The 27599-nt window shown below is 38.4% G+C and overlaps 1 protein-coding gene across 2 annotated transcripts in view; it reads right to left on the bottom strand.

Annotated features, from left to right (window-relative positions):
- Positions 1-3915: 3915 nt before the first annotated feature.
- Positions 3916-27599, bottom strand: part of COLEC12 (collectin subfamily member 12) — a 209531-nt gene continuing 185847 nt past the window's right edge. For both annotated transcript variants that reach the window (XM_017671324.3, XM_073212870.1), the window contains 2 exons: positions 26592-26737; positions 3916-5704 (listed from right to left, as the gene is read on the bottom strand). In XM_017671324.3, the coding sequence (XP_017526813.1) occupies positions 5685-5704; positions 26592-26737 (166 nt within the window). In that variant the 3' untranslated portion in view covers positions 3916-5684. The remainder of the gene's footprint in view (positions 5705-26591; positions 26738-27599) is intronic.

The raw sequence follows: 27599 nt of genomic DNA, 5'->3' as shown, positions 1-27599 counted from the left end.
GGGCAGTGCTCCTTTTCCACTGAAATAACTCTTTCAGATGGACTCCAGATTAAAAAGTAACAGCTTTCTCCTAGCTGACCTTCAATCTCTCTTTTCTATTTGGTGTGTGTATGTATCTGTGTATCTGTGTGTCTATCTATGTATCTATGTATCTGTATATATCTCTATCTTCCCATCCATCCTTCCATCATCTAATTTTTCTAGGCTTTATCTTTCCTTTTGGAGAAATGTCAGGGCCTGTATGAAGATGCTGGCCATTACTCCTCATGCCTATTGATTCAGGACTCCTGTACACTTCACCCGGTGAAGTTGCTAAAGGTATAGGGTTGGAATGGGTGATGTTCCAGGATAAAAGGATTATCTCTTTGCAATGGGTCAATTAAGTGTCATCTTATAGGACCTGAAATCTGGACTATTTTATAAAATGGGCCCCAAACTATGCTTTTGGAGAAAAAATTGTCTTCTTTTCACATTGTATTGTCCAAACGGAGACATAGCAAATAGTTATTTAGATACAAGTTATTGTCACGATCAGAAACGAGGTACTACGAGTGCTGGAGCACATACGACCATTGTGCTGACCGCGCAAGAGGAAAAGGATTGCTTTCTCCATTTTACTATCTGTGAATGTCATAGTGGAAGGTTGGAGCTCAGACATCTTTTTTGGAGGCAGAATTTTAGATTTTTAAAAAGTTTGCAAGTCCACTGTAGACTCCTGCCTTTTGTATTTTTGAGCAGGTGTTCCCACGGCATCAGGCTTCCGTGCCATTCCTCTTGCACCACTTTGCTCTCAGGTGTCAGAAAGTGAGATCAGGAGCTGCCTCATGCAGCTGAGTCCAGCCAGCCTTCCCCACGTCCTTCTGACCTTACATTCCCCTTTAATTGATCTTTTGGAGTTTGGATGAAGTTATAGGAGCAAAAAGACATGTTCTTACTGATTATGAGGAAGAGGGTAGAACCTGTGAAGAAACTGCTTATGATGGGGGCCAGAGCCTTCCCATCCATGCATCCATCCATCTGTCCATGAATCCATCCATCTATGCACCCATCCATCTGTCCTTGCACCCATCCATCTGTCTGTGCATCCATCCTTCTGTCCATGCATCCATTCATCTATGCATCCTTTCTTCTGTCCATCCACCCATCTGTCTGTCTGTGCATCCATCCATCTGTCCATCCATCCATCTATGCACCCATCCATCTGTCCATGCGTTCATCTGTCTGTGCACCCATCCATCTGTCCATGCCTCCATCCTTGTATCCATCCTTCCATCTGTCCATCATTCATCTGCATCTAACACAGAGAGAACACAAATTCCTTGATTTTGGAGATATTTAAAATAATTTTATTCATTTTGGGTGGACAGGATTTATATGCAAGAAAAGCTAAAGACTAGTGTACTGCATCAAATTTTTTAAACCTCACATGAAGCCTCATACCTGAGATAAACCCATAGCTGTCTGGATAGTGATCTGGAGTGCCATGTCCTCTGCAAATACCTTCCTTCCAATGACTGGCACCTTTACAGGATGCCTAGGCTGCCCAGAGCACAGTTTGCAGACTGCTGTGCTTTGCTGTGAAACAAGGTATTGTTGATGTGGTACAGGTGGTGGGTGGTGGGGGAATTAAGGGAAGGGGGAGCTCCCTGGGAGCTGGGGACTTTAGAAGATGGGTGTTGAAAGGGGGTGTGTGTCTTGAAAGGAGAGTCATGTTTGGACCCATGAAGAGGATGGGGGACACACTACATGGCAGGGAAGAGGCCAGGAATAGGATGAGCAAAGGCCCTAGAAGTGGAGGTGGGTGCAGGCAGGCAGGGTGTCAGTCAGGGTCCAACAAGAAAAAGATGACACTCAAGCTGGGTAATGGAGGCGTGCGCAATACACAGGTAATTGACAAAGCTGCTGGCGGGTTAGGGAGCTCTGGACTGTGGGTGTGGCGCTGAGCCCTCTTGGACCCTGCAAGTGCAAGTGATAGCTTCCAGCCGGCAGAAAGACAGTTGGTGGGTGACTCCCGAGATGCTTAGGCAAATATTGTTGGGCACCAGGGAAAGAAGCCTCCATCTTACTTAGGCTGCTATTTGTGTGTTTATTACAGCAGCCAAATCTGTAATTAATACAAATTGATAGGAATTTCTACTCTGTTACCTAATGGAAGGGATGGCACAGAAAAAGGTACAAATTAATTTTATTCATTATTTACTGGTGTGAGAGAAGAGATATTACAATTTTAGTTTTTCACCATGTCACTCCTGTCCTTTGGAAGGATGCATTATCAGTGAGATAACTGTCAATGCAAAGTCTCTCTAATGATATCAGGACACAGGAGGCCAGTGCTGAACCAGTTCTGGACCATGCTCGTTCTGTATGTGAGTAAGGAAAAGGAGGGACATGAGGGGAGAGAGCTATTTGCTGCTTGTTTGAATGTGTCTCACCACTAGGCAGTAGAGCGAGGACTCAAATCTCAGCCTATTTGGCTCCAAAGCCTATCCTTTCATTTAACTCTAATTATATCAGAGAACTCTCTGAGAGGTCCAGCTATTTTAGAATCTAGGGTGATTTTTCCAAACTAGACCTCTTTGGACATCCATGGCATGGGCACCAAATTGACTTTCGCTTCTTTGCTCATTAATAATAAAGCGGTTGGCCTAGTACTTTTATCTAAAGTGTGCAGATGGGGATTCCTACATTATCTCCCTGGTTCTGTAAGAAAGAGAGAGGTAATCTTAGTGGCTTGGCTGATTTCTTGTGGCAAAGAACAAAATACAATGCAAAAGGCCCAGACTCTCAGGAAGGGCACTGTTGAGCTATAGGAGATAGCATGGTGGGGTGGAAGCTAGGGGGTCACGGGCTCAAATCCCAGTTCTTGGACATAATTTAACCTGTTAATCTTCAGTTTCCTTCCATGGGGCTGGAGATGGTATATGTCAAACTCCTCAACCGTAGTAGGTGCTTTTATAGCTACTTAGAGCCAGCACTTTGTGCCTGTTTATGTCAGGCCTGACCTAACTCCTTGGCTCCATGGCACAGAAATTGATTTTAAGAATCTTCTAAATCTCTGCAGCTTCCAGGCACAACTGAATGGGTCATGGCAATGAGTAATGGTTACAGAATACTGCAAATTCCAGCACCAAGGTTAGAAGACTGGCCAAAGGACAATTCTCCATCCCAGGCCAAGGGGACTAAATCAAGGCTCTTTGGTTAAGCCCGTTTAATGACCCATCTGGATGAGGCTGTTGGAAGAACTTTCCATACTAGCAGCTGACTCCTGCCCAAGCAGCATGAGGGATCCCTACTTTGCAAACTCAGGGCTAACAAGTCCTTGGAGGGAAGCTGGGAGGCCCGGACACCATCCTGGCTCTGGCTGGCAGGGGTGGACCGAGGCAGTTCATTCGAGACTTATTCACCAAAAAATTTGAAAACCAGGAGCCCTGCCACTGGAGAATTAAAATTGGTCATCTTAAGCCTGCTTTTCTCTAAACTTCTGTGTAACTGGCGTAGCCTGGGTATGCTATGCACTTACTTCAACAATGATATCTAGGAGAAGAAAAAGGATGAATGGCAGAGCAAAATCTTTCAATATCTGCTTTGTGATTTATAAAATAAGTGAGATGCCATGCTAGTAAGGGACTCCTCCCAGGAAAACAGAATTATTGTACAGAGCAACACCTCAAAAGGACGGAAAAGTTCACCTACGCATCTAAAACTGTTGAGTGTAGCGGTAAGAAAAGAGATGCTCCATCACACTGCCCTTTATAAAAGGTTTCTAAAGCTTTTCCCTGACAAGGGCCCTACTTTGGTAAATAGAATGAATGTGTTTTACCATTTGATCCTTTTCACCCAGTCTTCTATTCATTTTCATGGAATAATATGTATATTATACACATATCCAATGTATGGATGTATAATAACCAACTATTAGCAACATGAATTCCTTTATTTCTTTTGCTTGGCTTCTCTCATGCTTCCGTTCCTTTAAGATGTCCTCACCGGTCAGCCATATTCCCCTTTCTCTCTCAATTTTTAGTCCTCTAAACAGATGTGTAGATCACCTAAGGCAGTGAAGAGTTTTCTCCCACAGCACCGAGAGCACTTGTGCCAGCGTCTGGCCTGGAAGCATGAAGTTTACCCAGGGGTGCATTTGTCAAGGAAGCTTTCAGACAAGTAATGCTTGAGCTGAATCTTCAAGGAGGTACTTTCCAGGCAGGAAGGATGGGGAGGAAGTCCAGGTAGAGCCCTGGGGGAACAAAGAGCATGGCGGAACGTGCAGGTGGCTTGTCAGTCTGTCCTGGGCCTGGCTGAGGGAGTGTGGGATTGGAACCTGGTCACTAAGGTTCTTTAGGCAACTGGGATCCTTTGGAAGATTTTAAATTTGGGGTAAGGGGTAGGATGGACTCAGATTTGGGGACATAAGAAGGAGGAACCTGATCAAATTTGCATTTTTGAAAGTGTGACAGCAATGTGGGTAATGGGCAAGTCTCCATATGAGCCTCAGTTTCCTCATTTCTAAAGTAGGGACAATAGGTTTTGCATGAGGAGCAGAAGAGATAATGTACATGAAAATGCTAAATATATTTAAACTATTATTATTGTGTGACTTGTTTGAGTCATGAATGAGTTCACATGCTTTTTCAACTAGAGACCAGCTTTGTCATCTGAGGCAAATATACATGGTTGGTATTGTTAACCTGACTTATATATATTTCTTTAAATATATATTTTTAAATGGGAACAGCTATTACCTTTGTTGTCTGCTTCAGCTTTAACTGCTAGTTAGGAAGGATGGAGGAGTTGATGAACATAGATAATGGAGGAGGAAAAGAAAGGGTCTTTTCTTCCACTGCATTCATTTGTTCAAAAGCCATTCAGAAAGAAAAATGTCTTCCATCTTCCCGCAGCACATAGCAGGTCAGGTGCCTGGAGAGCCTATCATACTCTCATAGCTATTTCCTCTGAGGAAATGATAAATTAAAAAAATATAAATATATACACTCATATATTTATTTATTTTTAAACCACAACTGAAATTAAATTCTTTACCACTGGGTAGAATTAAATCTGATAAGAAACCCTGGGAGTTTTTATTAGTACCATTACTTTTTTCTTTGGTTCCATGTAGTATATTGGTAAAATGACAAAAGACAAAAAAAAAAAAAAAAGTAAAACAAGGAAAAAATTGTAAAAAGGCAAATATTTTGTACAAAAATACAAAGTTTTAAAAGCTCTTTAAGTGTATTTCATATTATTACTAAGAGTTGGCCTATAAATCTGTATGTCTGCATATTTTTCCTACATTTGGGGTTTTAGAAATGTAACGTACTGTTCACACAGTATGTTTTAAGTTCTTCCTAAAGCTCACCAACCAATGACAGTCTTTCTATGATTGGAGCATTCCATACTTTGGAAGATAGGATTTGCATAATTGTATGGTTACTGGCTGAGAAAATCCGTGTGACTCAGTCCATTTGCATTCTGGAAATCAATATATTGTACTGAGGGAACATTTTAGTTCTAAAGTCCTTGAGTAAAGAAGGGTGATGGTAAGGAACACTAGCTGTCAGTTTTTTCAGTAATTGGTTATCAGTGCTATTTTTCCATCTGGTGAGAAGGTAATGCAATCAGAAAGAAGGGTCCTTTGCCTTTGAGAACCATCCGAAAACTTGCTCATGTTACTGCACCACAGTCCATTATAATGCAGATGACGGTACTAAAAGAGGGTAAAAAGAATGAGCGTTAGTTTCTCTTAAAGAATAATGTTAATATACTCTTCAAAAAATGAGCATGTATTTTTATGGGAAAGATTCCAAAATACATCATTCAGTTACATTAATTTTTCCAAAGAAATGGCTAGAAGTTCTTATTCAGATTAAGTAAAAGGTGGTAAATTTCATTTTGGAGGAGGAGCCTATCCTGGGGAAGTCTAGTTCCCAACTCAAATCCCAAATGGCAACAAATGACAAATCTGGGTCACTTCTCATTTCCTACTGTAATTTCTTTTTTCTTTTTATTGAGATGTAATTGACATAGAAGTTGATATTAGTTTCAGGTATACAGCATAATGATTTGATATTCACATATATCACCACAGTAAGTCTAGTTAACACTTGTTACCATACATAGTTACAAAAAATTTTTTTCTTGTGATGAAGACTTTAAAGATTTACTCTCTCAGTAACTTTCAAATATGCAATAGAGTACTAACTATAGTCACCATGCTGTACATTACATCCTAATGACTTACTTATTTTAAACTGGAAGTCTGTACTTTTTGACTCCTGTCACCCATTTTGCTCACCTTTATCTGCTGTCTTGGCAATCACCAATTTATTTTATGTATCTATGAGCATAGTTTGTTTATTTAGATTATTAAATAGTATGATATTTATTTTTTTCTGACTTATTTAACTTAGCATAATGCCCTCAAGACCCATCCATGTTGTCACAAATGGCAGGATTTCATTATTTTTTTATGCATGAATAATATTCCAATGTATATATAACACATTTTCTTTATCTGCTCATCCATTGATGGATATACTTAGGTTTTTTCCATATATTGGCTATTGTTAATAATACTGCAGTGAACACGGGGGTACCCAAAGCTTTTTGAATTTAGTGATTTTGTTTTCTTTCGATAAATACACAGAAGTGGAATTGCTAGGTCATATGGTAATTCTATTTGTAATTTATTTATTTATTTATTTATTTATTAAGGTATCATTGATGTGCAATCTTATGCTCAGTTTTCACATGAGCAACATAGTGGTTACTACATTCCCCCTATTATCAAGTCCCCATCACATACCCCATTACAGTCACTGTCCATCACCATAGTAAGATGCTATAGAGTCACTACTTGTCTTCTCTGTGCTATACTGCCTTCCCTGTGCTCCCTGCCATGTGTGCTAATCATAGTGTCCCTTATTCCCCTTACCCCTCACCAGTCCCTTTCCCTTTGGTAACTGTTAGTCTATTCTTGGGTTCTGTGATTCTGCTGCTGTTTTGTTCCTTCAGTTTTTGCTTTGGTGTTATGCTCCACAGATGAGTGAAATCATATGGTACTTCTCTTTCTCTGCCTGGCTTATTTCACTGAGCAAAATATTTTCTAGCTCCATCCATGTTGTTGTAAATGGTAGGGTTTGTTTTCTTCTTATGGCTGAATAGTATTCCATTGTGTATATGTACCACCTCTTCTTTATCTATTCACCTACTGATGGACACTTAGGTTCCTTCCATTTCTTGGCTATTGTAAATAGTGCTGCGATAAACATAGGGGTGCATATGTCTTTTTGAATCTGTGATCCTGTTTCCTTAGGGTAAATTCCTAGGAGTGGAATTCCTGGGTCAAATGGTATTTCTATTTTGAGCTTTTTGAGGGACCTCCATACTGCTTTCCATGATGGTTGAACTAAATTACATTTCCACCAGCAGTGTAGGAGGGTTCCCCTTTCTCCACATCCTCTCCAGCATTTGTTGTTGTCTGTCTTTTGGATATTGGCCATCCTAACTGGTGTGAGGTGACATCTCCTGTGGTTTTAATTTTCATTTCTCTGATGATTAGCGATGTGGACCATCTTTTCATGTGCCTGTTGGCCATCTGAATTTCTTCTTTGGAGAATTGTCTGTTCAGATCCTCTGCCCAATTTTTAATTGGGTTATTTGCTTTTTGGTTTTTGAGGTACGGGAGCCCTTCATATATTTTGGATGTCAACCCCTTATCAAATATGTCACTTATGAATATATTCTCCCATAATGTAGGATGCCTTTTTGTTCTACTGATGGTGTCCTTTGCTGTACAGAAGCTTTTTAGTTTGATGTAGTCCCACTTGTTCATTTTTGCTTTTGTTTCTTTGGCCCGAGGAGATATGTTCATGAAAAAGTTGCTCATCTTTATATTCAAGAGAGTTTTGCCTATGTTTTCTTCTAAGAGTTTTATGGTTTCATGACTTACATTCAGGACTTTGATCTACTTTGAGTTTACTTCTTTGTATGGGGTTAGAGAGTAATCTAGTTTCATTCTCTTACATGTAGCTGTCCAGTTTTGCCAACACCAGCTGTTGAAGAGGCTGTCATTTCCCCACTGTATATCCATGGCTCCTTTATCATATATTAATTGACTATATATGCTTGGTTTAATATCTGGATTCTCTATTCTGTTCCACTGGTGTATGGATCTGTTCTTGTGCCAGTACCAAATTGTCTTGATTACTGTGGCTTTGTAGTAGAGCTTGAAATCAGGGAGCTTAATCCCTGCTTTATTTTTCCTTCTCAGGACTGATTTGGCTATTTGAGATCTTTTGTGGTTCCATATTAATTTTACAACTATTTGTTCCAGTTTGTTGAAGAATGCTGTTGGTATTTTCATAGGGATTGCACTGAATCTGTAGATTGCTTTAGGAAGGATGGCCATTTTGACAATATTAATTCCTCCTACCCAAGAGCATGGGAGGAATTTCCATTTATTAGTGTCCTCTTTAATTTCTCTCAAGACTATCTTGTAGTTTTCAGGGTATAGGTCTTTCACTTCCTTGGTTAGGTTTATTCCTAGGTATTTTATTCTTTTTGATGCAATTGTGAATGGAATTGTTCTCCTGATTTCTCTTTCTGCTAGTTCATCATTAGTGTATAGGAATGCAACAGATTTCTGTGTATTCATTTTGTATCCTGCAACTTTGCTGAATTCAGCTATTAGTTCTAGTAGTTTTGGAGTGGATTCTTTAGGATTTTTAGGTACAATATCAAGTGATCTGCAAACAGTGACAGTTTAACTTGTTCCTTGTTGGTCTGGATGCCTTTTATTTCTTTGTTGTCTGATTGCCATGGCCAGGACCTCCAGTACACTCTTGAATATAAGTGGGGAGAGTGGGCATCCTTGTCTTGTTCCCAACATTAGGACAAAAGCTTTCAGCTATTCACTGTTAAGTATGATGTTGGGTATAGGTTTGTCATATATGGCCTTTATTATGTTGAGGGACTTGCCCTCTATATTCATTTTCTTAAGAGTTTTAATCATGAATGGGTGTTGAATTTTGTCAAATGCTTTTTCAGCAACTATGGAGATGATCATGTGATTTTTGTTCTTTTTATTGATGTAGTGGATCATGTTGATGGATTTTTGAATGTTGTATTATCCTTGCACCTCTGGGATGAATTCCACTTGATTACAATGGATGAGCTTTTTTATGTATTTTTGAATTCAGTTTGCTAATATTTTGTTGAGAATTTTTGCATCTATATTCATCAGGAATATTGGTTTGTAGTATTTTTGGAAAGCTTTGAGGAGAAGGGATATTATGTCTTCTCTCAATGTCTGTTAAAACTCAGTGCCGAAGGCATCTGGTCCAGGGGTTTTGTTCTTGGGCAATTTTTTTATTACTGATTCAATTTCATTGCTGGTAATTGGTCTGTTTGGATTTTCTGTTTCTTCCTGGGTCAGTCTTAGAAGGTTGTATTTTCCTAGAAAGTTGTCCATATCTTCTAGGTTATCCAGTTTATATAATTTTTCATAGTATTCTCTAATAATTCTTTGTATTTTGATGGTGTCTATAGTGATTTTTCCTTTCTCATTTCTGATTCTGTTTATATATGTAGATTCTCTTTTTTTCTAGGTAAGTCTGGGTAGGGGTTTATCTATTTTGTTTATTTTCTTAAAGAATCAGTTCTTGGTTTTATTATTTCTTTCCATGTTTTATTATTCTCAATTTTATTTATTTATTATCTGATCTTTATTATGTTCCTCCTACTGACTTTGGGCCTCATTTTTTCTTCTTTTTCCAGTTTCAATAATTGTGAATTTAGACTGTTCATTTGGGATTGTTCTTCCTTCTTTAATAGGCCTGAATTGCTATATACTTTCTTCTTAGAACTGCTTTCACTGTGTCCCACAGAAGTTGGGGCGTTGTGCTATTGTTTTCATTTGTCTCCATATATTGCTTGATCTCTGTTTTAATTTGGTCATTGACCCATTGATTATTTAGGAGCATATTGTTAAGCCTCCATGTGTTTGTGAGCCTTTTTGTTTTCTTTGTACAATTTATTTCTAGTCTTATACCTTTGTGATCTGAGAAGTTGGTTGGTACAATTTCAATATTTTTTAATTTACTGAGGCCCTTTTTGTGGCCTAGTATGTGATCTATTCTGGAAAATGTTCCATGTGCACTTGAGAAGAATGTGTATCCTGTTGCTTTTGGGTGGAGTGTTCTACAGATGTCTGTTAGGTCCATCTGTTCTAATGTGTTTTTCAGTGCCTCTTCAGTGTCCTTACTTATTTTCTGTCTGGTTGATCTGTCCTTTGGAATGAGTGGTGTGTTGCAGTCTCCTAAAATGAATGTATTGGATTGTATTTCTCCCTTTAATTCTGTTAGTATTTGCTGTACATATTCAGGTGCTTCTATGTTGGGTACATAGATATTTATAATGGTGATATATTCTTGTTGAACTGACCCCCTTATCATTTTATAATGTCCTTCTTTGTCTCTTGTTACTTTCTTTGTTTTGAAGTCTATTTTATCTGATACAAATATTGCAACTCCTGCTTTTTTCTCCCTACTGTTTGCATGAAATATCTTTTTCCATCCCTTCACTTTTAGTCTGTGTATGTCTTTGGGTTTGAAGTGAGTCCTGTGTAGGCAGCATATAGATGGGTCTTGCATTTTTATCCATTCAGTGACTCTAGGTCTTTTGATTGGTGTATTCAGTCCATTTACTTTTAGGGAGATTATTGACAGGTATGTACTTATTGCCATTGCATGCTTCAGATCTGTGGTTACCACAGGTTCACGGGTAACTTCCTACTGTCTAAGAGTCTAACTTAAGTCACATAGTATGCTATTATAAACACTGTCTAAAGTTTCTTTTTTTTCCCTCCTTTTTCTTCCTCCTCCATTCTTTATATGTTAGGTGTCATATTCTGTACTCTTTCTGTATCCCTTGACTGACTCTGTGGGTAGCTGATTTAGTTTTGCTTTTGGTTAGTATTTAATTGGTCTACTTCCTTTGCTGTGGTTTTATTTTCTCTTGTGACAGCTATTTAGCCTTAGACACACTTCATCTAGAACAGTCCCTTTAAAAGACCTGTAGAGATGGCTTGTGTGAAGTAAATTCCCTCAGCTTTAGCTTATCTGGAAAATTTTTAATCTCTCCTTAAAATTTAAATGATAACATTGCCAGGTAGCATATTCTTGGTTCAAGGCCCTTTTGCTTCATTGCATTAAATATATTATGTCACTTCCTTCTGGCTTGTAAAGTTTCTCTTGAGAAGTCTGATCATAGCCTGATGGGTTTTCCTTTGTAGGTGATCTTTTTTCTCTCTCTGGCTGCTTTTAATATTCTTTCCTTGTCCTTGATCTTTGCCATTTTAATTATTATATGTCTTGGTGTTGTCCTTCTTGGGTCCCTTGTGTTGGGAGATCTGTGGACTTCCATGGTCTGAGAGACTATTTCCTTCCCCTGATTGGGGAAGTTTTTGGCAATTATTTATTCACAGGCAGTTTCTATCCCTTTTTCTCTCTCTTCTTCTTCTGGTACCCCTTTAATGTGAATACTGTTCCATTTGGATTGTTCACACAGTTCTCTTAATATTCTTTCATTCCTAGAGATCCTTTTTTCTGTCTCTGCCTCAGCTTCTTTGTATTCCTCTCCTCTAAATTCTATTCCATTTACCATCTCCTCTACCTTATTTAATCTGCTTTTAAATACCTCCATTGTTTGTTTCATTTCTGTTACTGTATTTTTAAGGTGTCTATCTTCCTTCTGAATTAGTCCCTTTGATCTTGAATATTTTTCTGTAGCTCCATTAGCATGCTTATGACTTTTATTTTGAATTCTTTTTCAGAAAGAATTGGTGATTTCAGTCTTACCAAGCCCTCTTTATGGTGTTTGAGGGATTTTGGATTGAACAAGGTTCTTCTGCCTTTTCATAGTCCTGGAGCAATGGGATTGGTCACAGGTGAGTGGCACAGATGTCAGCTTGGAGGATAAAGTGTCTTCTTGCTTCTTGGTCACAGTGCCTGTCTCTGTTGTCTGTGTCGGTTAATTGCAAGCATGGAGTGGCATCTGGGTTAATCCCCTAAACTGCCATGGGCAGGGTGGCCATCGGAATGGCCTCATGCGATGGCAGGGGTTGCAGGTGAGTGGTGTGGGTGTCTGCCCTGAGGACAAAGCCCTTTTGTGCTTCCCGGTTGCAGTGCCTGTCTCTGCCATCTGCACTGGTTAGCCATGCAGAGGGAGCGGCCTCTGGGTCAATCCCCTAAACTGCCATGGGCAAGGTTGCCCTCTTGCTGGCCTAGGCAATGGCAGGGGTTGCAGGCAAGCAGTGCAGGTGTTTTCCAGGCGGGCAAAGCCATTTCATGTTTCCCAGTCACCATGCCTGTCTCCACTGTCTGTTCTGGTTAATGCACAGGGAATGGCCTCTGGGTAAATACCCTAAGCTGCCATGGGTAGCACACCCCTCAGGATGGCCTAGGGTGATGGTGGGGGTTGCTCGTGAGCCATGTGGGTGTTTGCTGTGAGGGCAAATGCCTTTTTGTGCTTTCCAGTCACTGTGCCTGTCTCTACTGTCAGGGCCAATTAGCTCTGCAGAGGGAGAAGCCTCCGCATTAAGCTGTGTAGTTGCTGTAAGCAGGACTGCCCTCTGGGTGGTCTGCAGCAATGGTGGGGACAGCAGGTTGGTGCACAGGTGCTGGTGGAGAGGAAGGTGCTTATTGTGGTTAGCGACCTCAAGGCTGTGTTGCCAATCAGGGGGACGGAGTACCTGAAGCTCTTGAAAGTTCCCAACCTGCTGGGCTGAGTGTTCTGGAAGGATTTTGTCCATATGTTCCTTCTCTTAAACCCTTGCCCCTTTAGCAGCCCTCTCACTGTTGAGAAGTCTTTGAAAGCACCTGCTTTTCTTTTGTCCCAGGGCCACCGGTTGAGGAAACCTGTTTGCAGTCCTAGTCTCTGAGTTCAGTTTTCAGCCCCTCTAATCTCCAGAGCACCAAGCAATGTGGATTTGTGCTCCTGGAGTAGATTTCTAGGGCTGGACATTTAGCAGTTGTTTGCTTCCACTCCCTGCCTGCTCTGATTCTCTTCCTCCTGCCAGTGAGCTGGGGTAGGGGGAGTGCTCAGGTCCCACTGGGTTGTGGCTTTCTTACTTTACCCTTTTCTGTGAGATGTTCACTTCTCCCAGATGTAGACTGGCTGGTGTACTCATACTTCTGGTCTGTCTTTTAGTAATAGTTGTATTTGCTGTATTTTCACAATATATGTGTTTTGGGAGGAGATTTCCACCACCCTAGTCATGCTGCCATCTTTTTTCCTCCCTCTATTTGTAATTTTTAAAGGAACTCTTCCACACTGTTTTCTACAGTGGCTGTACCAATTTACATTCCTATTAACAGTGGAAGGGGTTCCCTTTTCTTCACATCCTGCCAACACTTGTTATTTCTTCTTGATAATAGACATTCTGACTGGTGTGAGGTGATAGATCATTGTGGTTTTGATTTGCATTTCCCTGCTGTTGAGTGATGTTGAGCACCTTTTCATGTGCCTGTTGGCTATGTATGTCTTCTTTGGAAAAATCTATGAAGATCTTCTTCTAACCAATTTTTATTGGGTTATTTGTGTTTTTTTGCTACTGAGTTATACAATTTATTTACATATTTTTAATATTAGTCTCTTACCAGATAAATGATTTGAAAATATTTTCTCCCATTTAGTAGGTTGCTTTTTCATTTTGCTGATGGTTTCCTTTGCCACGAAGAAGCTTTTTAGTTTGAAGTAGTCCTCTTTATTTTTAATTTTGGTATCAGATTCAAAAATCATCACCATGATTAGTGTCAAGGACCTTACCACCTATGTTTTCTTTAAGGAATTTTATGGTTTTAATTCTTATGTTCAAGTCTTCAGTGCATTTTGAATCAATTTTTGTGTATGGTATGAGATACTGGTTTACTTTCATTCTTTTGCATGTGGCTGTCCAGTTTTCCCAGCACTATTTATTGAAGAGACTGTCCTTCCTCATTATATATTCTTAGCTTTATCATCAATTAATTAACCATCTATTAATGTGTTTATTTCTGGGCTCTCTATTCTGTTCCATTGATCTATGTGTCTGTTTACGCCAATACCATACTGTTTTGATCACTATAGTTTTGTGGTCTAGTTCAAAATCAGGGAGCATGATGCCTCTACCTTTGCTTTTTCTTAAGGTTGCACTGGCTATTTGGGGTATATTGTGGTTCCATACAAATTCTAGGATTGTTCTATTTCTGTGAAAAATGTCATTGATATTTTGATAGGGATTGCATTGAATCTGTAGATTGCTTTGGGCAGTATGGACATTGTATTAATATTCTTCCAAACCATGACCATAGAATAGTTTTTATGTCTTCTTCATTTATTTGTGTCTTCTTTAATTTCTTTCATCAATGTCTTACAGTTTTCAGTGCACAGGTCTTCCACCTCCTTGGTTAAATTTATTGCTAGGTATTTATTCTTTCTGATGGAACTGTATATGAGATTGTTTTCTTAATTTCTCTTTTTTATAGTTCCTTATTAGTGTATAAAAGTGCAAAAGACTTCTGTACATTAATTTTGTATCCTGTAACTTTACCAAATTCATTAAAAAGTTCTAACAGTTTTTTGATGGAGTCTAGGGTTTTCCATATATAATATTATGTCATTTGCAAATAATGACAGTTTTAATTTCTCCTTCCCAGTTTGGATGACTTTTATTTCTTTTCTTGCCTGATTTCTCTGGCTGGGACTTCCAATAGTATGTTGAATAAAAGCGGAGAAAGTGGGCACATCTTTGTCTTGTTCCTGATCTTAGAGGAAAGGCTTTCACCTTTTCACCACTGACTATGATATTACCTGTGGGTTTGTCATATATGGCCTTTCTTATGTTGAGGTACATTCCCTGTATACTCATTTTGTTGAGAATTTTTATCATAAATGTATTCTGAATTTTGTCAAATGCCTTTTCTGCATCTATTGAGATAATCATATGATTTTTATCATCCATTTTATTAATGTGGTGTATCCCTTTGATTGTGAACCATCCGTGCATTCCTGGAATAAATCCCACTTGATCATAGTGAATGATCCTTTTAATGTATTATGGAATTTGGTTTGCTATTATTTTGTTGAGGATCTTTGCATTTATGTTCATTGGGAATATTGGTCTGTAATTTTCCTTTCTTGTAGTGTTCTTGTCTGGTTGTGGTATCAGAGTAGTGCTGGCCACAAAAAATTAGTTTGAAAGTGTTTACTCCTCTTCTGTTTTTTGGAAATGCTTGAGAAGGATTGGCATTCATTCTTCTTTGCATATTTGGTAGAATTAATCAGTGAAGCCATCTGGTCCTGGGTTCTTATTGTTTGGAAGGGTTTTGCTTAGTGATTCAATCTTAACACTAATTGATCTTTTCAAATTTTCTGTTTCTTTGTGGTTCAGTATTGGGAGGTTTTATGGTTCTAGGAATTTATCCATTTCTTCTAGGTTGTCAAGTTTATTGGTGTATAATTGCTCATAGTACTATCTTTTGATAGTTTATATTTATGTGGTATAAGTTGTAATGTCTTCATTTTCATTTTTGATTTTGAGTCCTCTCTCATTTTTTTTTGTGAGTCTAGTTAAAGGTTTGTCAATTTTGTTTACCTTTTTAAAGAACCAGGTTGTAATTTCATTAGTATTTTCTATTGTTTTTTAGTCTGTGTTTCATTCATTTCCACTCTGCCCTTTATTTCCTTCCTTTTCCTAACTTTGGGCATAATTTGTTCTTGTTATGGTTGCTTAAAGTATAAAATTAGGTTTGAGTTTTTTCTTGTTTATTAAGGTAGATATTTATTGCTATAAATGTCCCTCAGAACTGCTTTTACTGCATCCTCTAAGTTTGGTATGCTGTATTTCCATTTTCATATGTCTCAAAGTATTTTTTCTCTTTTTTAAAAAATTTCTTCTTTGGTCCTTTAGTTGTTCAGTAGCATGTTGTTTAATCTCCACATATTGGTGGACTTTGCAATTTTATTTTTGTGACTTCTAGTTTCATACCATTGTGGTCAGAAAAGATGTTTGATATGAAGATTGAAATCATATCTTAAATTTATTAAGACTTGTTTTGTGGCCTAATGTATGACATATCCTAGAGAATGTTCCACATGCACTTGAGAAGAATATGTTTGTTGCTCTGGATGGAATGTTCTGTAAACATGTATTAAGTCCATCTGGTCTAACATGTCATTTTAGGCTAGTATTTCTTCATTGACTTTCTTTCTGGATGAGCTATCCATTGATATATGAGGATTATTAAAGTACCTTTCTATTATTGCATTGTTTTCTCTTTTTCTTTTTATGTTTGTTAATATTTGCTTTATATATTTAAGTGCTCCTCTGTTGGGTCCATAAATATTTACAAATGTTATATCTTTTTTGTTGGATTGACTCCTTTATCATTATGTAATGCCCTTCATTGTCTCTTACTTCAGTTTTTATTTAAGGTCTATTTTGTCTGATATAATTATAGCTACCCCCACTTTCTTTTGGTTTCTGCTTGTGTGGAATATCATTCTCTATCCCTTCACTTTCAATCTGCATGTGTCCTGACATCTGAAGCAAAATCTCTTATAAGCATATAGATGGGTGTTTTTTAATTTATTCAGCTACCTTATGTGGCAAAGTTAGTCCATTCACATTTACAGTAATTATTATTGATAGGTATGAATTTATTGCCATTTTGTTAATTGTTTTTTGGCTGTTTTGTAGTTCTTCTATGTTTCTTTCTTCTCTGCTTTCTTTGTGGCTTGATGACTTTTTTAGTGGTATGCTTAGATTTTTTCTCTTTATCTTTTGTGTAGCTACTATAGATTTTTGCTTTGTGGTTATCAGGCTTACAAATAACAACGTTTATTTACAACAGTCTATTTTCAGTTGATAACTTAAATTTGTTTGCATTCTAAAGCTCTATATTTATACTTCTTCACCAAGTGTTTTCTTTTTAATTTTTATTAAGGTATTATTGGTATACACTCATATGAAGGTTTCACAAGAAAAAACAATGTGGTTACTACATTTATCATTATTATCAAGTCCCAACCCATACCCCATTGCAGTCACTGTCTATCAAGTGTAGTAAGATACCACAGAGTCACTATTTGCCTTCTCTGTGCTACACTGTTTTCCCCATGACTCCTCACACCATGTGCATTAAACATAATACCCCTTACTCCCCATCTCCCTCCCTCCCCACCTGCCCTCCCACACCTCTCCCCTTTGGTAACCACTAGTCCCTTCTTGCAGTCTGTGAGTCTGCTGCTGTTTTGTTCCTTCAGTTTTGCTTCATTGTTATACTCCACAAATGAGGGAAATCATTTGGTACTTGTCTTTCTCCACCTGGCTTATTTCACCAACTTTAATAGTCTACAGCTCCAGCCATGTTGCAAATGGTAGGATTTGTTTCTTTCTTATGGCTGAATAGTATTCCATTGTGTATATGTACCACCATTTCTTTATTCATTTGCTTCCATATTTTGGCTGTTGTAAATAGTGCTGCAATAAACATAGGGGTGCATATGTCTTTTTGAATCTGAGAACTTGCATTCTTTGGGTAAATTCCAAGGAGTGGGATTCCCAGGTCAAATGGTATTTCTATTTTTAGTTTTTTTAGGAACCACCATATTGCTTTCCACAATGGTTGAACTAGCTTACATTTCCACCAGCAGTGTAGGAGGGTTCCCCTTTCTTTGCATCCTCACTAGCATTGTTGTTCTTAGTCTTTTCGATGCTGGCTATCTTTACTGGTGTGAGGTGATATCTCATTGTAGTTTTAATTTACATTTACCTGATGATTAGTGATGTGGAGCATCTTTTCACATGCCTGTTGGCCATCTGAATTTCTTCTTTTGAGAATTGTCTGTTCATATCCTCTGCCCATTTTTTAATTGGGTTATTTGCTTCTTGGGTGTTGAGGCATGTGAGTTCTTTATATATTTTGGATGTTAACCTCTTGTCATATATGTTGTTTAGAAATATATTCTCCCATACTGTAGGATGTCTTTTTGTTCTGTTGCTGTTGTCCTTTGCTATACAGAGCTTTTTAGTTTGATGTAGTCCTATGTGTTCATTTTTGCTTTTGTTTCCCTTGCTTGAGAAGATGTGTTCAGGAAAAGTTGCTCATGTTTATATTCAGATTTTTGCCTATGTTGTCTTCTAAGAGTTTTACAGTTTCATGACTTACATTCAGGTCTTTTATCCATTTCAAGTTTACTTTTGTATATGGGGTTAAAAAGTAATCCAGTTTCATTCTCTTGCATGTAGCTGTCCAGTTTTCCAAATACCAGTTGTTGAAGAGGCTGTCATTTCCCCATTGTATGTCCACGGCTTCTTTATTGTATATTAATTGACCATATACATATGGGTTTATATCTGGGCTCTCAAGTCTGTTCCGTTGGTCTATTGTTCTTTTCCTGTGCCAATACCAAATTGTCTTGATTACTGTGGCTTTGTAGTAGAGCTTGAAGTTGGGGAGCATAATCCCCCAGCTTTATTCTTCCATCTCAGTATTGCTTTGGTTATTCGGGGTCTTTTGTGGTTCCATATGAATTTTAGAACGATTTGCTCTAGTTCATTGAAGAATGCTGTTGGTTGGTATTTTGACAGGGATTGCATTGAATCCCTAGATTGCTTTAGGCAGGATTGCCATTTTGACAATATATTAATTCTTCCTATCCATGAGCACGGGATGTGTTTCCAATTATTGTTATCTTCTTTAATTTCTCTCTTGAGTGTCTGGTAGTTTTCAAAGTATAGGTCTTTCACTTAATTGGTTAGGCTTATTCCTAGGTATTTTATTCTTTTTGATGCAACTGTGAATGGAATTGTTTTTCTGATTTCTCCCTTGCTAGTTCATTGTTAGTGTATAGGAAAGCAACAGATTTCTGTTTATTATGTTTGTATCCTGCAACTTTGCTGAATTCAGATATTAGATCTAATAGTTTTGGAGTGTATTCTTTAGGGTGTTTTATATACAATATCATGTCATCTGCAATCAGGGACAGTTTAACTTCTTCCTTACAAATCTGATGCCCTCTATTTCTTTGTGTTGTCTAATTGCTGTGGCGAGGACCCCCAGAGCTAGGTTGAATAAAACTGGAGAGTGGGCATCCTTGTCTTGTCTGTGATCTTAAAGGAAAGGCTTTCAGGTTAAGTATGAAGTTGGCTGTGTGTTTGTCATATTTGGCCTTTATTATGTTGAGGTACTTGCCCTCTGATACCCATTTTGTTGAGAGCTTTTATCATTAATGGGTGTTGAATTTTGTCAAATGCTTTTTCAGCACCTATGGAGATGATCATGTGGTTTTTGTCCTTCTTTTTGTTGATGTGGTGGATGATGTTGATGGATTTTCTATACTGTACCATGGTTGCATCCCTGGAATAAATTGTACCTGATCATGGTGGATGATTTTTTGGATGTATTTTTGAATTTGGTTTGCTAATATTTTGTTGAATATTTTTACATCTATGTTCATCAGGGATATTGGTCTGTAATTTTCTTTTTTTGTGGTGTCTTTGCCTGGTATTGGTATTAGAGTGATGCTGACCTCATAGAATGAGTTTGGAAGTATTCCCTATTGTTGTACTCTTTGGAAAACTTTAAGGGGGATGGGTATTAGGTCTTCACTAAATGTTTGATAAAATTCTGTGGTGAAGGTATCAGGTCCAGGGGATTTGTTCTTGGGTAGTTTTTTGATTACCAGTTCAATTTCGTTGCTGGTAATTGGTCTGTTCGGATTTTCTGTTTCTTTCTGGGTCAGCCTTAGAAGGTTGCAGTATTCTAGAAAGCCCATTTCTTCTAGGTTATCCAGTTAGCATATAATTTTTCATAGTATTCTCTAAGAATTCTTTGTATTTCTGTGATGTCCATAGTGATTTTCCCTGTCTCATTTCTGATTCTGTTTATGTGTCTAGACTCACTTTTTGTCTTGATAACTCTGGCTAGGCATTTATCTATTTTGTTTATTTTCTGAAAGAACCAGCTCTTGCTTTCATTGATTCTTTCTATTGTTTTATTCTTCTCGATTTTATTTATTTCTGCTCTAATCTTTGTTATGTCCCTCCTTCTACTGACTTTGAACCTCATTTCTTCTTCTTTCTCTACTTTAGTTAATTGTGAGTTTAGAGTGTTCAAATGGGATTGTTTTTCTTTCCTGAGGTAGGCCTGTATTGTAATTTACTTTCCTCTTAGCATGGCCTTCACTGCATCCCACAGATTTTTGTGGTGTTGAATTATGTTGTCATTTGCATCCATATATTGCTTGATCTCTTTTTTTATTTGGTAATTGATCCATAGGTTATTTAGGAGCATGTTATGAAGCCTCCATGTGTTTGTGGGATTTTTCATTTTCTTTGCATAATTTATTACTAGTTTCATACCTTTGTGATCTGAGAAACTTGTTGGTACAATTTCAATCTTTTTGAATTTACTGAGGCTCTTTTTGTGGTCTACTTGAAAATGTTCCATGTGCACTTGAGAAGAATGTGTATCCTGCTGCTTTTGGTTGCACAGTTCTGTACATGTCTGTTAGGTCCATCTGTTCTAATGTGTTGTTCAGTACCTGTGTCTCCTTATTTATTTTCTGTCTGGTTGAACTACCCTTTGGAATTAGTAGTGTGTTGCAGTCTCCTAGAATGAATATATTGCATTCTATTTCTCCTTTTAATTCTGTTAGTATTTGTTTCATGTATGTAGGTGCTCCTGTGTTGGGCACATAGATATTTATAATGGTTATATCTTCTTTTTGGATTGACCCCTTTATCATTATGTAATGTCCTTCTTTGTCTCTTGTGACTTTCTTTGTTTTGAAGTCTATTTTGTCTGATACAAGTACTGTAACTCTTGCTTTTTTCTCTTTATTATTTGCATGAAATATCTTTTTCAATCCCTTCGCTTTTAGTCTGTGTATGTCTTTGGGTTTAAAGTGAGTCTCTTGTAGGCAGCATATACATGGTTCTTATCTTTTTTTTCATTCAGTGACTCTATATCTTTTGCTTGGTGCATTCAGACCATTTACATTTAGGGTGATTATAGATATGTATGTACTTACTGCAATGATTCATGGCTACCAAAGGTTCAGGGTTAATGTCCTTACTATGTAAGAGTGTAACTTAAGTCACTTAGTATGCTATTACAAACACAATCTGAAAGCTCTTTTTTTTATCTTCCTTTTTCTTCCCCTCCCTTCTTCATATATTAGGTATCATATTCTGTACTCTTTCTCTATCCCTTGATTGACTTTTGCATTTGTTTAGTATTTAGGTGTTCTACTTTCTTTACTGTGGTTTTATTACATCTGGTGACAGCTATTAAACCTTAGGCACACTTCCATCTATAGCAGTCCCTCCAAAATACCCTGTAGAGATGGTTTGTGGGAGGTAAATTATCTCAGCTTTTGCTTATGTGGAAATTGTTCAATCCCTCCTTTAAAATTAAATGATAATATTGCTGGATAAAGTATTTTTGGTTTGAGGCCCTTCTGCTTCATGGCATTAAATACATCATGCCACTCCCTTCTGGCCTGTAATGTTTCTGCTGAGAAGTCTGATGATAGCCTGATGGGCATTCCTTTGTATGTGATCTTATTTCTCTCTCTGGGTACTTTTAATAGTCTGTCCTTATCCTTGATCTTTGCCATTTTAATTAGTATATGTTTTGGTGTTGTCATCCTTGGGTCCTTTGTGTTTGGAGATCTGTGCATCTCCGTGACCAGATTGGGGAAGTTTTCAGCAATTACCTCCTCAAAGATACTTTCTATCTCTTTTTCTCTTCTTCTTTTGGTACCCCTATAATGCAAATATTGTTCCCTTTGGATTGGTCACACATTTCTCTCAATATTCTTTTGTTCTTAGTGATCCTTTTTTCTCTCTGTGCCTCAGCTTCTTTGTATTCCTCTTCTCTAATTTCTTTTCATTTATTGTCTCCTCCACTATTTCTCATCTTATTGTAAAACCTTCCATTTTATGTTTCATATCTGATATGGAGTTTTGTAATGTTTGTATCTCCGAACAGAATTCATTCCTGAGTTCTTGAATATTTTTCTTTACTTCTGTGAGCTTGTTAATGATTTTTATTTTGCAATCTCTTTCATGAAGATTCATGATTTTGATTTCATTTGACTCTCTTTCTCTGGTGTATTCATAATTTTGCTTTGAACCAGGTTCCTTTGATGTTTCATATTTGTATGTGGCACCCTCTAGTGTCCAGAAGTTGTAGTCTCTGCAAATGCTCAGCCACTGGAGCAATGTCGGGGGTTGCAGGGGTGTGGTGTTGGTGCCTGAGGGGAGGAAAGAGCTGTTTCCTGCTTCCTGGATGCTATGCCTGTCTCCATTGCCAGAACCAGTGGGCTGACACAGGTATAAGCCTCTGTGCTTTGCATTTGTAGCTGCTGTAGGTGGGGCTTCTCTCTGGCTGGTCTAACCCCACGGTAGGGTTTGCCAGTTTGCAAGCCAGGTGAGGCTGACTGGGTGGAAGATACAGCTGGCTGTGTATCATGAAGGGGGCCTTGGAGCTGCGTAGGCAGCCAGGGAGCTGGAGCACCTTGAGATAGTGAAAGTTCTCAACCTGCTAGGTACAGCACACCCACACAATTTTGTCTACCTGTCGTTTCCTCTGAGCAGTAAGCTCTGTGAAATCCTTGCCCCTTTAGCAGCCCTCTTGCTGTTAGGAAGTCTCTGAGATGCCCACCTTTCTTTTGTCCCCGAGCAGCCAGATATGGATCCCTGTTTTCCACAGCAGCTGAAATCTCAGTCTCTCCAGGTATTCTGCCTGTCTTAGCTTTCCAACCCCTCTAATCACAAGATTACCATGTAATGTAGGTTTGTCCTCCCATAGCAGATCTCCAGAGCTAGGTGTTCATCAGTCCCAGGACTTCACTCCCTCCCTGCTCCATTTTTCTTCCTCCCACCGGTGAGCTGGGGTGGGGGAAGGGCTTGGGTCCCGCTGGGCCACAACTTTGGTACATTACCCTGTTTCATGAGGCTTATTCTTTTCTCCAGGTGTATGCAGTCTGGTGCAGCCTTCTTTACTGTTGCTCTTTCAGGATTAGTTATATTAATTATATTTTTGTATTATATGCGGTTTTAGGAGGAAGCCTCTGTCTCACCTCTCATGCCACCGTTTTTAATCCTTTTGTGGGGTGGTTCCTTCCCCCAATGTTTTATGTTTTTGATGTCATATTTTATCTTTCTATCTTTTGTATCCCTTATCTATTATTGTAGTTATGGTTATTTTTTTTTTTAACCTTTATACTAGCTTTATAAGTGGCTGATCCACCACCATTACTTTGTATTTACCTTTACCAGTGAGATTTATATTTTCATGGCTTTTCTTGTTACTAATTAGCACCCTTTTTCTTTTCAGTGTAAGGAATTTCCTTTAACAATTCTTATAATGCCAATTTAGTGGTGATGACTCCTTTCACTTTGCTTGTCTGGAAAACTATCTATCCTTCAATTCAGACTGATAACTTTGCTGGGTACAGTATTAATGCTTGGAAGTTCTTTTGTTTCGCACTTTGAATATATCATGCCACTCCCTTCTGACCTGCAAAGTTACTACTGAGAAAGCACTGATTGTCTTATGGGGTTTCCCTTGTACATATCAAGTTGCTTTTCTCTTGTTCTTAAGATTATTTCCTTGTCTTTAATTTAAACATTTTAATTGCAATATGTCTTGGTGTGGGTGTCTGAGTTCATCTTCTTTGAAACTCTCTCAGCTTCCTGGATCTGGATGTCCCTTTCCTTCCCCAAGTTAGGGAAATTTTCTACCATTATTTCTTCAAATAAGTTTTCTGCCCCTGTTCTTTCTCCTCATGGGAGCCCCATAATGTGAATGTCAGCTGATGTTGTTTCAAAAGTTCCTTAAGGTATCTTCAGTTTTTCCCATTCTTTTTTCTTTTTTTCTGCTCTGATTGGGTGAGTTCCACTGCTCTGTCTTTGATTTCACCGGTCCTTTCTTCTACTTCATTTAGTCTGCTGTTGAAGTGCTCTAGTGTTTTTTTTTTTTTCAGTTCAGTTATTGTATTATTTAGCTCTGTGAGTTCTATTTGGTACTTCCTTATATTTTCTATCTTTTGTTTAACTTGTATGTTCATCCATTTGTGTTCTGTGAATATATTTATAACCATTACTTTGAACACTTATCAGGTAAATTACCCCTATTTCATAAAAAAGTTTTTTTTTCTTGAAGTTTTATCTTGTTTTTTCATTTTGAACATATGTCTCTGTTTCTTCATTTTACTTCCCTCTCTGTTTTGGATTCTGTGCATTAGATGAAATGACCACTTCTTCCAGTCTTGAAGGAGTGACCTCATTTAGATGAGCTTTATCATTCAACGCTGCCCTAGCTCTTGTTTTTTTCTTAAATTTTTGTGATTATTCAGTCTATTTTGTTTTTAATAACTCCCAGTAGTTGAGGGTGTGCCAAAATCAGTCAGTGTTCCAAAGGGAAGGATCTCAGCTAGCATCTAGATTAAGGCTGACTGGAAGCCAGACCCTCAGGCAGCACCTTTTAAAGTATGCAAATATATACAGTCCTGTGAGACCACAGTGTAAGCTTCACTGGCCACCAAAGCCAGGTGAGGTAGAGGTGTTTCCTGAGCAGTAGCTATAAAAATTAGGGCTTCAGATGTACACTCCATTCTGGGAGATACCAGGAAGCTGTAGTGAGGCAGGGGGATGACACAAAAATGCTGCCCACCAGCATCTATAGCCTACCTCTCAGGGTAAAACTCTAGGATAAGAAAAAGGCCTCTTTCACAGAAAAGAACGAATGTGTGTTTTATCCTGCTGTCTGTGCAGTGAGTGCCCTGGGGTGGCAGCCTGCAAAGAACTGTCTCTCAGATTGTTACAGCCCATGGAGCCCAGGAACCCAATTTCCCCTGGCGTCTAGAGCCTTGGGCAGCAGCCACAAAAACCAGGGCACTGGATGTAAAAACTGGGGCACCAGACACATGTAAAAGCTCCCTTCCAGGGGATATTGGCTCTCTGAAGCAGGGCAGAGGTAGGGCATGAAGATGGCACCTGACAGTCTCCATCTCAGTGCGTATTCCAGCAGGCATCTAGATGTGCGTGTTAAAGTAGATGTCTGAGCCTCAGGCTTATGTTTTAATATAAGCAAGTCAGTCTCTTTTATGTAAAGTCTGTGTATAGTCATCTGCCTCTGAGTGGGTCTTGAGGCTGGTGAGATTAAACTGGCAAGTCTTTTAAGGGCCATTTCTCAGTTCACTACAGCCTGTGGGTCCAATAGATAAATGCTTGGACTTTTGGGGGCTGGTCTCTTAGATACAGGTCTTAAAAACTGGGGTCACTGATTAGTATTCAAACCCTTTGTTCCTTAGGACAAGCTCTGGGTTTTGGGTTCTCTCTCAATTATGGGTCACTACACCAGGGGTGTGGTTTATGGCAAGATTGTGTCCCAGCCTCTACTACCTGCTTTGATGTGTTTTTCTTTTTCCTTGTTTGATGGTTGTGTAGGAGTTGGATAGCTGGCTTTTAGGTTTTTTCACAAGAACTGTTCCATATGTATCTGTAGACTTGGTATGTCCATGTGAGGAGGTAAATTCAGGATCTTCCTAATTACCATTTCAAACTGGAACCCGTGATTTCTTGTTTAGATGTGAGAGATTGTCCCCTGCAACTGACGCGGCTGGGAGTTTCTTATGCATTTCAAGACCCTTAGCACTTGGAACCATAGTTGACATACCGCCAGTATCCAATAAATGTCCATGGAATAGATATATGGATAATTTGTGCCTGAGTTACTAACAAAAATAATTTGAACAAAATGTATTTGAGGTTTCTGCTTACCACCACCATTTTAAATGAAGACTTTACGAGATATAATTCACATATTCAATTCACCAATTTAAAGTACACAATTCAGTGGTTTTAGTAAGTTCAGAAACTTATACAATTTAGAACTATTTAGTCTAGTTTTAGAACATTTCATCACTCCAAAATGAAATCCATACCCTTTAGCATTCATTCCCCATTTCCTCCTTCCCCCACCACAAATTTTTAAATCTAGTTTTGAAGAAGAAAACTAAGATACCCATTCTGAAGAGGGTCATGTATTAAATGAAACTTTAGATAAGTATCTTTTGAAATAAAAAAATTTACGAAGTCTTTTTGGCTTACGAGCTTATAGGGAGCACAGACTATTTTCCTACATTTTTTAGCATATCTGGCCCACAGTAGATGCTCAATAAATATACATGGACTTTAATGCTTGGCCACCCAAATTGCCTACATAGGGGACTCTATGAAGAAGGTATAACATTAGTACCATATGTTAAAGAATAACTAACAGACATGAGATAAGGACTTAAGCCAGTTCATCTAACATTTATTATTCCTATACATAAGATGCATTGATTAACTTGTTCTCACAACCCCATGAAGGTGATCCTATTATTTCCATGAGGTTGATAACCCTCCCAGCTATTAAGTGGCTAGAACTAGAACTCAAAGGCAGAGTCTGCATGCAGAGCCCTTATACTCATCACCTCTTACCCTTTAATAGGGTATAAGTTCTGTAGCTCCTTCTTAAATCCCTTCTACTGCTTACCTTTCTCTCTGTCTTTTTCACAAATGAAGTTATTAATGTCTTCACACTGGAAATCGTTCCATTGCCCCGCATAAATCAGCCCAGCACAGTCTTCTCCTGGCCCGTGGCCATGACCCCAGTTGTCTGGCTGTCCAGCTTTCCAGTTTCTTTTAACAAAACAGAAATGGAGTGTTATTTGCAAGTCATGCAAAAGTCTTCTTTACCTAAGAGCAGCAGAGAAATGTAAAAAATAAAACTGGAGCATGTCGTTTGTCCTGGAATGAAAATGCCCCATTTAAAAAGCCATGCATGCTCTTATTCACAGTAAGAAGCAGCTATTTGCAGAGTGGTATGTAATGCAGCAAGCATCGCCCTGCAGGCCTGTAATCTTTGCCACAATGAAATGAACTCATTGAGCTGCTCCATCACAACGCTGAGGGAGTAAATCCACCTTTAAAGGTTACATGAATGATAACTTTCTAGTGTGTACTGGAATGTTGACCTCTGTGTGCATATATTTGCGTGTGACTGTATATGCACTCTGAGCACATTGCACACACACACACACACACATGTACGCACGCACACTCACTCACTCACTCTTATGAGAACCCAGAGGATCCTTGTGCATTTTGATACTTTGTCCCTGACAAGTGAAAGCCTCTGGCAGAGAAAGCCAGAGACCATTGACAGACATTTACAAGACCTTACAATTACAAACACCTGCTTATGGTCTTCTGGGTAAATTGTAGATAGTTGACTGCTTTAAAAAGGAATGGTAATTTAATCTTACTGAAAATGGCCCATACATTTCACCACCTTTTTTGGGAGATTCTTAAAAACAAGTTTTCTTTAGGATGAGTTTACTTGGGTCTTGCTAACTTGGATACTGCAGCTCAAAACACCACATTGCCAGGGTTCACCGTTCTTGATTCTACTTCCATGCAATTAGACGTGCTTCCAAAACTCAAAACCTGAAAGCCAAAGTTTCTCTAAGAAGCAGGTTCTTGCACAGAAGCTTGTGGTTAT

This window comes from Manis javanica, chromosome 9 (assembly GCF_040802235.1).
Source record: "Manis javanica isolate MJ-LG chromosome 9, MJ_LKY, whole genome shotgun sequence".
Lineage (NCBI taxonomy): Eukaryota > Metazoa > Chordata > Mammalia > Pholidota > Manidae > Manis > Manis javanica.
The sequence above is the reverse complement of the archived record's forward strand: the minus strand, read 5'-3'. Positions and strand labels throughout refer to the sequence as shown.